At 42.1% G+C, this 13,118-nt stretch overlaps 1 protein-coding gene across 3 annotated transcripts in view; it reads left to right on the top strand.

The window, feature by feature from the left end:
- Window positions 1–13,118, top strand: part of ksr1a (kinase suppressor of ras 1a) — a 34,553-nt gene that overhangs the window by 5,022 nt on the left and 16,413 nt on the right. For all 3 annotated transcript variants that reach the window (XM_005471912.4, XM_025910851.1, XM_025910852.1), the window contains exons 2-9: window positions 4,696–4,836; window positions 9,520–9,667; window positions 9,768–10,242; window positions 11,483–11,664; window positions 12,208–12,277; window positions 12,395–12,478; window positions 12,685–12,746; window positions 12,840–12,949. In XM_005471912.4, coding sequence (XP_005471969.1) covers window positions 4,696–4,836; window positions 9,520–9,667; window positions 9,768–10,242; window positions 11,483–11,664; window positions 12,208–12,277; window positions 12,395–12,478; window positions 12,685–12,746; window positions 12,840–12,949 — 1,272 coding nt within the window. The remainder of the gene's footprint in view (window positions 1–4,695; window positions 4,837–9,519; window positions 9,668–9,767; window positions 10,243–11,482; window positions 11,665–12,207; window positions 12,278–12,394; window positions 12,479–12,684; window positions 12,747–12,839; window positions 12,950–13,118) is intronic.

Below are 13,118 nucleotides of genomic sequence, written 5' to 3'. Positions count from 1 at the left end.
AACTGTAGTGACTATATCAGTCCTGACCCTTTCTCTGTTTTTTGTTATTGTTGTTGTTGTTATTTTGTTTTTGTTTTTTACAGTATAAGGAGAAGTAACCAATAAGATAGGAGCGCATACTGTTTAAATCAGAATGGTTGAACAGTGTAGGCAGATGTTGATCTATTCTTAAACCCACTGGGGGTGAGTTGAGGATTGCATCCTGTAATTTTGAGGCCTGCTGTACTTTTTCTTTTTCTTTTCTGGGAAGAAGGGATTTGCTTTGTCTAGTTGTAAATCATACCTGGTTGTAATTGTCTAAAAAAATAGACCTTTTAAAATGTTTAAAAGTGCAACGCCTCACAGCAGCTTGTAAACCTTACATTTTAACTGGCTAAATTGGCCACATGTTCTCCTCTTAGACGTGTCTTGTTTGGTCTGTCTGCGGCCTGAACAGACACGTACCCCCTGGACCTACCACTCCCACCCAGCATCGACTTGCATGGGTGCTAACAATGATGGAGGAGGGGCAATTTATAGGCCATTGTCTTGGACTGTCAACTGTTTATCCCCGACAGACACACCCCCACCTCCCCTCTGTGACCTGGCCCCTGCATAAATATGTCAGCCATTGTATTTTTTTTCCCCCCTTTAACGGTGCATGCATGATACTGTGAGAAGTGTCTTTGTAATCAGTTAATTGTCATATTTGTTACCTTACTATTATATTTTATTAAGTTTGAGCCCTGGTTCAGCCCCTCAGTTCATCCTCAGTCTGAAACAAGGTGTTTGAGCACCTCAACCATGAAGTGCACATTCTTCTTCTAATTGGCTGCCTCTTGCAATCAAAATATTTAAACAGCAGTCAGGTGGGGCTTCTGTGCCCCAAGACAGAGTTGTGTTCATGAGATTATGACCACATTATGATGGACATCAGAGGCAGGAGCAGCAAACTGTTTGGAACCAGAGTGTTGCTTGGACTGAGCTTTTTGCTCAGGCCTACTACCTGCATGTATGCCGACCTTATATGACCTAACTCTGGCCATACTTGATAGGATCAAAAGTGCACATAAAACAGTCTTCAGAGCCACTGTGCTTCTGTTATTTCTCTTGTTGACAGAAGACAGAAGAGCCTATAGGGTACAACTGCAAAATAACAAAAGGATGCCAAATTAGATTTTTTTTTTTTTTCCTGTTTTGGCTGATGGTGACAATGTAGCGTACAGACATGATGAAGCAAATCTCTGGGACACAGTTTTAAGAGGTGCTTTGACTTTCAGTGCTCTCTAATTTCTGTTCGATCCCCACCAAAACTTATATCGGTATCTCCTCTTTAGGGTTTTCTTACCTAGTCCAGAGGGGCCACTTGGCTAATGATATATGACATAAGGCTTGTTTTTATTCAACGAGCCTGTTCTGACAACAAGAAGTGAGTGCAGATTTCAGGGCGGGAGAGCTGACCTTCATCTGCGAATAACATTTCCAGGGATAGAGCATTGTTGCTCAGTTCTGTGATAGGGCCACGCTTATAGCCTTGGCAGGTGCACCGAAGTGGCTGTGTCAGCAGGAGCCTTGAGGAAACAAAACAACTGAACCGATGGGATGTTCTCCTCGAGTCTGCTGTGTCAGGCTGGTCTGTGCTCGGACTCCCTTCTCCTTTTCTCGGTGCCTGACAAACCGGCTGTCACTCATTCCCTCGTAGCATTAGGCCGTTGCCATGGTGTTGTTTAGCTCCGCTGACAGGTGGGCTCTGACGCCATTTCTCCCCCTCCTCCTCCTTCCACCTCCAGGCCACACGTCAAACACTGCTTTCTCCCCTTTGCACCAAAAACAATATCCACGAGGCCAGCCTGCCATTATTTTGTTGGCATGCGCGTGCCTGTGCTCTTCTTATGCACAGTATTGATATCGGTGAGGGGGTTTCGTGCTTGTGTCCTCCTGTCTACCTTACCTATTTAGATGATAATGGGTAAAGAGGCTGCTCTCTGTGGGAGGAGCAATATAAAAAAAATGTTGGTCGTGTTTTTGCTCCTACACATTGGGATGTTTGTATGGTGATATGTATGGTGCCTGGGCTCTGTGTTTCACATGTTTGGGAAAATCCCACTGAAATGTTGCTGACGACTCAGAAGAGGGGTTGCTAGGTAACCTGACGTCACAGGGCTGCACTGGTGTATAGGGAGGTAAAGCAGGAGGCTAGCTCATTAGCCACACTGAGCAAATGCCATGCTAGGCCTGATCTAAAAAAACAAAAACAAAAAGACTACAGGCTCTGTTATTCTGAGTTTGCAATGGATTGGATGTCGAATTTATCACAGTTTCACTTTGTGCAGTCCTGCTTCTATCTCCTATCTACTCCGTATACATGGGTCTGTGTGTGTGTGTGTGTGTGCGCCAGTAGATTTGCATATATGTCCATATGTAAAAAGGTTTCCAGCAAAATACGTTCCTGTCTTTTCCCTCCTCCCAGAGAGGGAGCTGGTCTTACTTACTGGCCTCTAAGGTCAACCTCTGGCAGCTGAATGCATGTTCAAGTCAGAAATGCTGCTCTGTTTTGGTCCTTTTTTTAGTAAAGCTTGCCTGCAGGCTTTGGCATGTAAAGCCTAAAAGTTTGTATTTAGGCACATTTCATTTAGCCAAATAAGCTTTTATGACAAGGTGCTTTTTTGTGTGCTGGTAATATTTTTTTTTTTCATTGGATTACATTCAGTTTTATTATTTCATAATGCTCTCAGTGCAGCCGATGATTTACGACTGCTCGCAGAGCTGAAAAGCTTCAGTCAGGGTCAACACGTTGAGAATTTAACTTCTTTCTATCGTCTTTCATCTCTGGCCTCCAGTGGAGAGGCTTTTGTTGGCTGCTGTGAAGAAGCCTTTTTACATCCCAAGGCCACACTTTCCGAGAGCAGCGCGGTATGCTGTACGAGTTTCTGTCTGGTCGGTGAGTAGAGGAAGCTGAATGAGCAGAGAAAGACACACGCTCGTCGCTGTTGCCCAGGCACTCGAGAGGTGCGCGGTGGGTCGAGAGGTAGCTGGTGCCGTTCAACTCATCTCAAGGTGCTGCCTGCTGTAATGGATTCTTACAGATAGACGGTGAGATAAGGACACTCTATACAGTCACGCTGAGCTGCACAATGCAGGCCGTTGCAAACCAATACCACGGCGAGTATTGTTATACTTACTCACAGGACCACTGCGCTCAACGTGGGTTTTTTGGAAGGCATCAGATTAAATTGTTACAGCTTTACATTTTATTTGTGCAGACATAATGTTTCGAGGCAGACTCCAGTGGAATCATTTGCATTGATAGGCCGATCATTTTTGCCTATACAAAAAAAAGGTAAAGCAATATTAACTGATGGGATGTTAACTGACGTCGGGTCTGATGTCATGAGACACTACAACAAAGGTTGCACCCAGGCTGCTAATTAACAGATGCAACCATTAGAGGGGAAAAAAAAAACTGAGGAGAAGTAGGTTTCTGTGCATCTTGTTGAAAGGAATACTTTATTTAGAGCCTGACAGAGTTACAGCTCATCTCAATATACTGGACAATATTTTTTATATTGTACACATAAAGGTGTACAATACAGCTTACAGTGTTGTTCTTTGGGTTATACACCTCTTAAGCAGCATTTCTGCGGCCCAAGAGCTCTAGTTTTCTCTCATCTGACAAAAGGACACATTTCCAGTACATATAATCTTTCTCCAGGTTGTCCTTTGCATATTTCAGTCTGGCTTGAAGGTGTCTCTTGGTTTGTCATCTCACAGTCCATTTCTGTGCAGGGTTCCAGTGATTGTCTTCTTTGAGACTACAATTCCCTACTTGGCTAAGTCATTCACTACTGTCTTAGCAGGTGTTCTGGTGTCTTTAAACACATCTCTCATTAGTTTTCTTTCTCTGTCAGGCTTGTCCTGCACTGTGTTTGAATATCTTGATGGTACTACGCTGTGATAACTTTGTTTGTCCATCTACCTTTTTTCTCAAATCTAAACTGATTAGTGTCTCAGTTTTTAACTTGGGAATTGATTTTACAAACTCTGGGCATTACAAAGTTAAAGCAAACAAGGAAAGAAAACGATGGCTCCTTAGCTCTGTCATGAAGTGGTTTTTCTTTTTAGCCTCAGAGTTGGAGGGTAAAACATTTGTAGAAGCTCAGAGAAAATAAGAAAGTTTGAAGGAAAGTGCCCGTGTGACGGAAGTAGTCACATGGGCACTTTCTTTCCATCACTCTGAACTTTGATGCTTCTCAGCTGCAAACAGACACATTTGCTTTGGCAGCACTGCTGATGCTCTCATTAGATGACCAGGTCATTGTTCCTCTGGATAATAATAGCAGTTTATATCTAATTAGCTTGTCTCTTTGAGGGCACAGGGAAACATTGGAGCTGTCACTGCAGGTACACTGAGCTCAGTAGAGGGGGGAAAAACAGTAAGCGAGGGTGTGGAGATATTCATGTGTCTGACTTTATCGTAACAGAGGCTCATCTGGTGTCAGGTCAGTGTTGTGTCACTTGTGTGAAAACAGCAGTTTTCGGTCTGTTTCTGCTTTAAAGGTGGTACCTCTGCAACAATAAAACCCTGCAAACACAGGTGTGACAGATACCCTTCACAGTGAATGCCTGCTCTTTCTGATGTAGCTCGTAGCAGACTCCCAGTCTCCCCCGCTAACCTGCCCCTCCCTTCTCTTCTATGTTCTCTATTGCTCCCTGCAGGTGAAGCTGATGAAATACATCTGTAAACAGCTCCAGTGCAAGCAGAAAGTGCCAGAGACAGAGAGGCCCGAGGCCCTAGACAGCTATCCACACTTGCGAGACTGGTTACGCACCATCAACCTGCGACCAGAGCTCATTGAGGTAGGTCATCGTCTGGGCGCCAGTACTCTGGCCAGAGTGGCTGGGGTTTGTCTCCCATTTACAGCTGTTCTATAAGCACATCAAAGACTGCGTATAAAAGTCTTTTATATGCAGTCTGTGATGTGCACTCAGTCAACATTCACATGTGCATGAGGAATTAACTAGCGGCCGTCAAAGTGCCTTTCGAAAAGAGAAGCTGCTTCATTTTCGAGGTCGCGAGAACGGCGGCGCCAAAATCTAAACTTGAGCTGATTCATTATAGAAAACTGTTTCTACTGTTAAATTTTATTTTTTGTTACTGAAACAAGGCTCACAAAACTAGCAAAGCAAAAAAAGCGACACTGGAAGAGACATGCTGGTCTGTGCTCGGAGAAAGTCTTGAATGCTTCAAAAATCTCTCTCTCAGCCTTCTGCTGCTATTTATAGCTCCATGCCATGTTTGTAAGAGGGAAGAGAAGGCCCTTTTTATACAAGTGTACAAAGTGTACTTATCTTTATTATAGTTCTTTAACTGATCCACTCTGTGCCTTTTCTTTTTTTTTTTTTATTGCTCTAGCATTGTTCACGGTTATGTGTACATTAAAAAATCAGGTTATAAAGTCTTGTTTTTCAGTAGATTCTTTTAAAATAAGATAATGACCTGTTCCTTGCCTAAAACATACACGATTAGCATTTATTTAGGTGCTGGATCACTTGGGCTGTAGTGTAAGGTCTGTTTCACTTTCTGTCGGTCTCCCAAAAAGACAATGACCCAGAAAATAAAGAACTGACCTTGGGTGTGAGAACCATGTAGTGCAGTAAAATGTTTAATATGTGTTGTTCAGCACCGCTCAAGTGTCCCGCTCCTGAACTGTGACTCCAGCCTGCTAATCTGTGGCTGACACTGACCTCTGACCTCCTCGTGTAGCAGTGGGGAGTCTTGAGAGGAGAGATTTCCTGCAGAAAGCCTCCCTTATTAATGCAATTTCAGAACTCGCTAGTTGCTGTCACTTCTGATCATGATGAAACTTTAGAGCATTGCCGTGTGCAGTCTTCCATTGCAGAAGCTACCAGCTGGTTAACTTATCATTTTTGTTTCAGTGTTGTTTTTAAGCTCCGCTATTGTTTAGTGGCTGTCAGCTGTTTGTTTGTTTGTTTGTTTTAACGCTTGGATTTATCATTTTTCTTATTCGGTTGTCATAATTGTCTCTCCTTTCTCTCCGCCTGTCCTGTCCTGTCGTGTCCTGCTGCAAACTGTTTTAATCCGTGTCAGCTCCTATGTGTTTTTGTCGTTCCAGTCCATTTGTCTTTGTTTTGTGACCTGACGGTAACCTGCTTTATTTTTAAAACTCTTCTGCACTCGTTATTCTTTAATATGTCCCGGCCTTGTATGTGCTTTGTGTTGCGGCCTTGTTCCGTATCTGATTATTTGTGCTCTGTTTACCGTTTAGTCCGTTCACTCTTAAACCTCACTTCCTTTCAAAAGAATTTAGCTTTGCGCGAGACACGATGAGGTTTTCTGATGAAATAGTAAGTGCTCATTTGTATGTCTTGTAGACCAGCGGGGACATCCCAAAGGACAAAGGGCTGTAGCGGCATTTTGATGACCTATTTAGACCAAATATTATTAGACTGAGATGTCTACAGCGCATCTCTTCACTTTATACTATGATGGCTAGATTATGTGATGGACAGTCCAGGTTTATTCGTAGCTGAATTATGTAGATGACTAAATACAGAGAATTCCTACTTAGGATTCTAACCTGTGAAGGGCCCATATTAATTAAAACAGGGCCGACATAATACCGCATGTATAGGAGGCCCCAGTGAAACGGTCACGTATGCAGGCTATGCTGTAACTATGTTCTGAGTGAGGAAATAGAATGAGAGTAAAGGGCCGACAGCAACTTCAAATATCACATCACTCACCCCTTACATGCGTGTGGTTTAGTGTGTGCGTGTGCTATGTTTTGGTTCTAGTGTACACACTAGTGTGGGAGGTTGCCCTAGTTTTGTGATCAGTGTTTGCCCCTGAGAGCAAGGGTTTAACCTGACTGATAAGTGATTGCGTACTTCCCCAGTCAAAAGAAACATCCTAAACTCACTGGATTTGGCCTCATTTCCTTCTGTCATCCATCAGTTGTTGATTGCGCTGTTGTTTTATTTCGCCAGTTCAGTAACTCGGCTGTAAAAAGAAAGCCCCGCCCTTCCAGGTTTGTACATCTCCAATCTTGCAGACTACATTTTTTAAGGCATATAAAAGGCTGGAAACAGAGGAATATTAAAGGTAAACTGCAGTGCTAAATGCTTAAATAAGTGGGAGTTGGTAGTACACTGGAGGTCATAAAGAACGCCTCCATTTTTTTTCAGTTTTTATTGAAATTTGAGGAGATTGACTTGGGCGAACAGCCTCGGTGATTCACTGTAATGCTACAAGTTCAGATAAAATAAATGCATTAAAAAAAAATAAAGTTTCAATAGTCAAGAAATGGAATAATCATCCAAATGGGGTTTGAGTATCAACAAAAGTGGAACAGTCTGGTTTACGACACCCTGTGATGCCTTATTGTTGAGTTTTACTGTCTGCTGAAATAATAAATTTTCAAAAATGGGAAGTAAAAAAGGAAGACAGCCTGGGTGGTTAGCAAGATGACCCAAAACATTAGAGAGGAACTAGACAGCAGGCTATAAATAAAAGCTACACAGAGAGGAGTCTTAACTCTTTCACACATAGTGGTCACTACAGTGGACAGCTATTCAGAGGCTGTTTCCTTTTATTTGTGTTAGTGTTGATGTTATATTTGCACATAAACCACTAGATTGGACACTGATGTGTCACTCCATACCCTGCCACCCACTGGTCGTTTAATGTTACTATAGATGTATGACGTGTTTCATTGTAATCATTGTTATTTAACCCTGTCATGCATGAATTATGACAACCTCTATCAGGATTTTTTTTTTAAGTATTTTTATTCATCTTTTCATGCCTAAAGATGAATAAAAATACTTAAGAAAAAAATCATGATTGAGGTTGTCATAATTCATCCATGAAAGGGTTAAATACGTGGCGCTGGTTTAGATGTGTAGAATTGGGAAAGCAAAGCAGACTAGATGTATAACAAAATGAAATTCCATAATTAATAAATCCGTGTTTAATGGTTTGTTACCATTAACCTAAAAGTGAAGTTAAACGTGTGCAATGTGACTTTATTTTGAAATTTTATCAACTTTATTTTTTGAATTTTTGAATTTAAAATGACACAACAACTGTTTGTTTAACAAATGCTTTGTGGATTTTTGTAAAGTTCAGAGTGATGCCTCCAGAACTTTGTAAATGATACAGCGTAGTGCATTTAAAAAAGCTATTTGCATGGTTTATCTATAAAGCTAAATGTTTATAATACTTGTTTTAAAGAGCTGTCACTGTTGCTGTGACACGTGCATCAGTGGACCAACACTAAAGGACACGTGTGTCTCTGAGAGGCCCATGGCGCTGTATAAACGGCAGTATTTGCTGCTCTGAACATTGACCAGTGACTAGGCCTTCATCATTTACATAAATTTTTATATGCCTCAGTGTCATGAGAATGTAAATGTTGACAATGCTGATATTGTCTGGTATCAGCTGTGATATAACGTGTAATACAATAGAATAGTCAGTCAAAAAAGTACCGCAAACTATTTACAATTTGCCTATTATAAATTGCTACGATAATTTCCACTCTGAAACGAATGCTGGGAATATCGCAGCTGCTGAGTGGATTACATTTAGGGTTTAATTTAAATTTGTAAAGCAGTCACGATCAAGTGTTCTTTGTTTTAATTTCAAAATTGATAACTTTCCAGTATTAATAAAGATACAGACTTATGCTTAATTAAATAGTGGTCAGCTAATGTCAATCAAAACTAATGTGAGCACTGTTAACTTTAACACACTGTTAATCCTCCATTTGGATATTGTTTTCTTTATTTATGACACCCAGTACTTCATATTATTTACAATTCACAATTGTGTCCACATAGAGTATCCAAGCCTATATGAATTTGTGTCTTTATCCGTTCAGCCATTGGGGAAAAAGATGATAAAGCATGTTCTGTTTTCTTACTTTGCAGCCCACTAGTGCTTCCCAGTTCTCACAGTGTGGTGTGTGTATTCACTCTGCATCTTACTGCATCACTGTTTACTTTCTGTTTTACTGTTGTCAAAGTTACCTTCACCATTGTACAGTCATTACACTTGTATAAGAAGTTTCACATAGACAGAAAATATTAAGCCATTTCTTTTTGTCAAACCCCACCTCAGGTTTGATCTTGTCTGCACCTGATGTTGAGCTTCTGCTCTATGCAGCTAATCTGAAAAATCAGATAAGCAGACAAAGTAGTGTTTGGAATACCCCAAACAAACAGGATTAACAGTGATTTCCAGGAACTGTCCCGAGTCAGATGTTGAATAACCTGCTGAGCGCTGCAACATTCTGCCCTTTTTAACACTCAGTTTCAGCCTTACTATAAACAGTGTTGTTGTGGCTCATTGAGGGTACACTCGGAACAAAAAAATATTTTTTATGAATGCCATATAAGCATAGGTCTTTTGGGGGTTTTTTGCTCTCTTTTGTTGTACAAAGCTTGTCACTAACATGCTGCTTCACGTTATAATAGATTAGAGCTCCTGTCATGGGCTTTTGTTTTGCTCCTCTGCAGGCCGTGGAGGCAAAGCTGTCGCTGGATACCTTACTGCAGATGACAGGAGCTCAGGTGAGAGACACAATGCGAAGACTTGGGTCCAGCTCAGAAGAATGTGCCAGACTCGGTGCTGCCCTCTCCTGTCTAAAGAGTGCTACTGAATCAGGTATGGGCTTACACTTTGATGTTCCTAGAGTATATTTCCCACAGATTTTCTATTAGTCTTTTTATTTATTTATTTTTGGTCTGTTTCATGTCTCTTCCAGGGGGCGAACTAAGAGATGACAGCAGTCTCTGGCTGTCTGAGCCCACCAGGAGGGACAGCGGCTCTCTGCTGACAGCGGACCAGCTAACCAACCTGGGGACCCCACTCCGCCCACACAGCCCCTCGCCTCTAGCCCGCCCATCCACCATCCAGTCCACCCCATCCACTCCCTGCGCAACCTTCCCCCACCCTCGCTCGGGCTCGGTGTCAGCGGCGCCCACGCCAGACGCACATGGCGACAGCCCTCTCACAGATCCATTCCCTATGTCCTTCGCCCGCGCAGCCCGCCTCCATGGGCACACCTCCACCCCACCTATAACGCCGCCTTCAAAGAGGCGTCATCGGTTGAAGCCTCCCTGCACCCCTCCCCCGCCATCCCGCAAGGTACTGCACCTGCTTCCTAACATCACACTGACGCGCAGCAAAAGCCACGAGTCTCAGCTGGGCAACCGCATCGAGGACCCTCCCATCAACAAGTAAGTGCTAAGCTGTTAATGGGTGGTTTGAAGAAATTGCTCAAGAATTCACCTCATTTGCAGCTTTTCATAAGTAGGTCAGACTAGAACTAAGTGGGGAATCCTCAGATGGCACTGTAATTGTGACAGATTGCTTCTGTTGTGGGGTGTGTGTATGTGTTTTGGGGGTTTTTTTGTTTGCTTTTTGGGGGGGTATCTTTTATTTCACTGGAATTTGAATCTCAGCTTGTTTTTGCAGGAAGTGTTTAGTTTCTCCTGCTTCACAGAAAGGAAAAGGAGAAAATTCTGATTTGTGCTAGCCAGCAATGGCGTTGGCAAGCTGACAAGCCTTCTCAAAAGGGATTTTTTTTTTTCTCGGTTTGTTATTACTATCAACTGAAAGAGCACTTGTTGTTTGACATTTTATAAAGGACTTGATAAAATGCCCCGTTCTTGCCCGATGTCTCACTCTTAATTCTGTGTTGCGCTATGTCAGGACAGAAGCAGTTTTCCTTAGATATGCCCTCATTCGCTCTCTCTCCCTCTTCCCCTTCCTCTTTTACATCCGTTCACATACTGCCTGTTGCTCCTTTGCTCTCGCTGTATGAGTGGAGCTAATCCCCATGCAGATTCTCAGAGATTATGAGTCATGTCAAAACAGGAAGTATTTCCTAGGTCTAATGCTCAGAGGTGGCAAGAAACACACAGTTTCTCTCTATTCCTCTATCTCTTAATATTTAATGTTTTTTTTTTAACCTCTGTACTAGGACTGGCTGCCCAAGCACAATAAAATCACATGTTTATCCATAATATCTGTTTGTAGAAAACTTTATTTTAAAAAAATAAAACAAAATGGAGAAAATGGCTAACATAGCACACTATATGTTTTAGTTGGTTTATTCTCACTCTGCATATGCTGTGCGGTATATTACAAAAGTGTTACCTAATGTAAGCAGGTCACAGGTCTGATCAAACAGTACTAGACTGATAGTCATTTTTGCAAATTTTTACAACTGTGGCTACTCACGTGTTTGTGTGCATGTGCGTATAAACCACAGACCTGGCACTGCTTTGTCCTTCAGTCCTTGTGACTTCACTCTGGGTGTTAAAGATGTCACCCTGCCCTTCGTGTGCCAATGCAATTAAGGTTCTCCAACGTGCCTCTCCCAAGCCCTTACATAATCTGTCCTGTGCAGTATAGTAAGCAAGCAGTTCAGTATACTGCACCTGCTGATTCACTCTTCTTTCTGTGCGTTTCCAGGTGTGTTAAAAAGAACAAGTTGTTCCTGAACATGCAAGTCAACGGTAACGGATGTGAGGATTCGCTTTCTCGCTACCCTGTTGTGTCTGCAAGGACACCCGGTGCCACCCCAGCTGCCAACACAGCACCTTACACCCTTCCTGGAACTCCCACACTTCTGGAGGAGCACAGCACAATTAAGAGTGAGTCAGCTGCATGCATGCACTTTTAATTTTTCTGAATATACCTGCTCAAAGTGGACTTATTGTGCTTATTTCCAGCTCTATGATTCATTGATCAAAATAGTTCTTGTATACGGGGCCTTGGTGCAACCTGTCAGTTCATTCTCTTAAAGACAGCTTTCCTATGTTTGTCTAAACAGATCTGAACAACAGGTGTGCTCAAAGCTTAAGACTGTTTGCTGTAAATGACCACATTAAGAATACAACCAATAACTGAAATACAAGAGTAAAAAAATGCAGTCTGAAATCTGAGCTTTTGGCTCATAGGAACTACTTATAGATGCACTGACATCACTATTTGAAATTAGAAAACGCAGAAGTAAGGACATTATAGGTCCACTTTACTGACACAATGTAAAAGTCTTTGGTTCTACAACATTGCTATAATGATCCTGTGTGTGTTTTTGTGCTTGAATGTAAATAAAGGCTTTGACTTCACATCACCTCAGTCAGCCATCCTTTTAATCACTACTCATCCTTTGCATTCTTTCTGTCTCATTCTAGATAATGTAGCAGTGCATCGCAGCTCTCCACAAGCAGTAAGGAGGGATATAGGGCTTGCAGTCACACACAGGTAGACCTTTCAATGCCTAGAAAAGCTAGATTTGTTGTTAATGCAATAATAACTTAAACTTTTCAGTGATCTAATACAGAGTGGGTCTGTAAGAGGCTTTTATGTTGTGTGTTTTAGGTTTTCCACCAAATCCTGGTTGTCCCAGACGTGTCAAGTGTGCCAGAAGAACATGATGTTTGGAGTTAAGTGCAAACACTGTCGGTGAGTTAATTACTGTCACAAACACAACCCAAAAAAATAATGAAAAAAAGGTCAGTTAGAAGGCACATGTGTTTTAGGAAGGTGGGAATCTGATGTCTTGGCTAAATCTTGATCTGGGTGTAAGGCACGTTGGTGCTAATTGCGAATTACCGCTAAGCCTCTCATATGCTGCCTACGTTTTTTTTGTTTTTTTTTTGCTAATGCAGATTAAAGTGCCACAACAAATGTACAAAGGAAGCTCCATCCTGCAGAATCTCCTTTCTACCAAGTAAGTTTTCTTTCATCCCACGCTGTGCAGCTGATGGGCTGAATCTATTTGGCATTCATGCCTGTTTGTGACATGATTGGTTTTCTCCCACAGTTGCCAAAATTCGGAGGACCGAGTCAGTTCCCTCTGATATAAACAACCCAGTGGACCGGCCGCAGGAAGCACCGCAGTTTGGCACACTACCAAAGGCTATTACGAAAAAGGTAAATTAAAAGAACTTTCGCAGAACTGCCGTGTGTGTAGTCCCTTTTTAAATACCTTGAACTATTGTGCCAATACATATACCTCCATTATCTCCATCATCTGTCCATACTAACCATTGTAAAGATAATGTATCTGAAATCACACCTGACTATTAAAGTCTGCACTGAC

This window comes from Oreochromis niloticus, linkage group LG10, assembly GCF_001858045.2.
Source record: "Oreochromis niloticus isolate F11D_XX linkage group LG10, O_niloticus_UMD_NMBU, whole genome shotgun sequence".
In the NCBI taxonomy this organism is placed as follows: Eukaryota; Metazoa; Chordata; class Actinopteri; order Cichliformes; family Cichlidae; genus Oreochromis; species Oreochromis niloticus.
The sequence above is the reverse complement of the archived record's forward strand: the minus strand, read 5'-3'. Positions and strand labels throughout refer to the sequence as shown.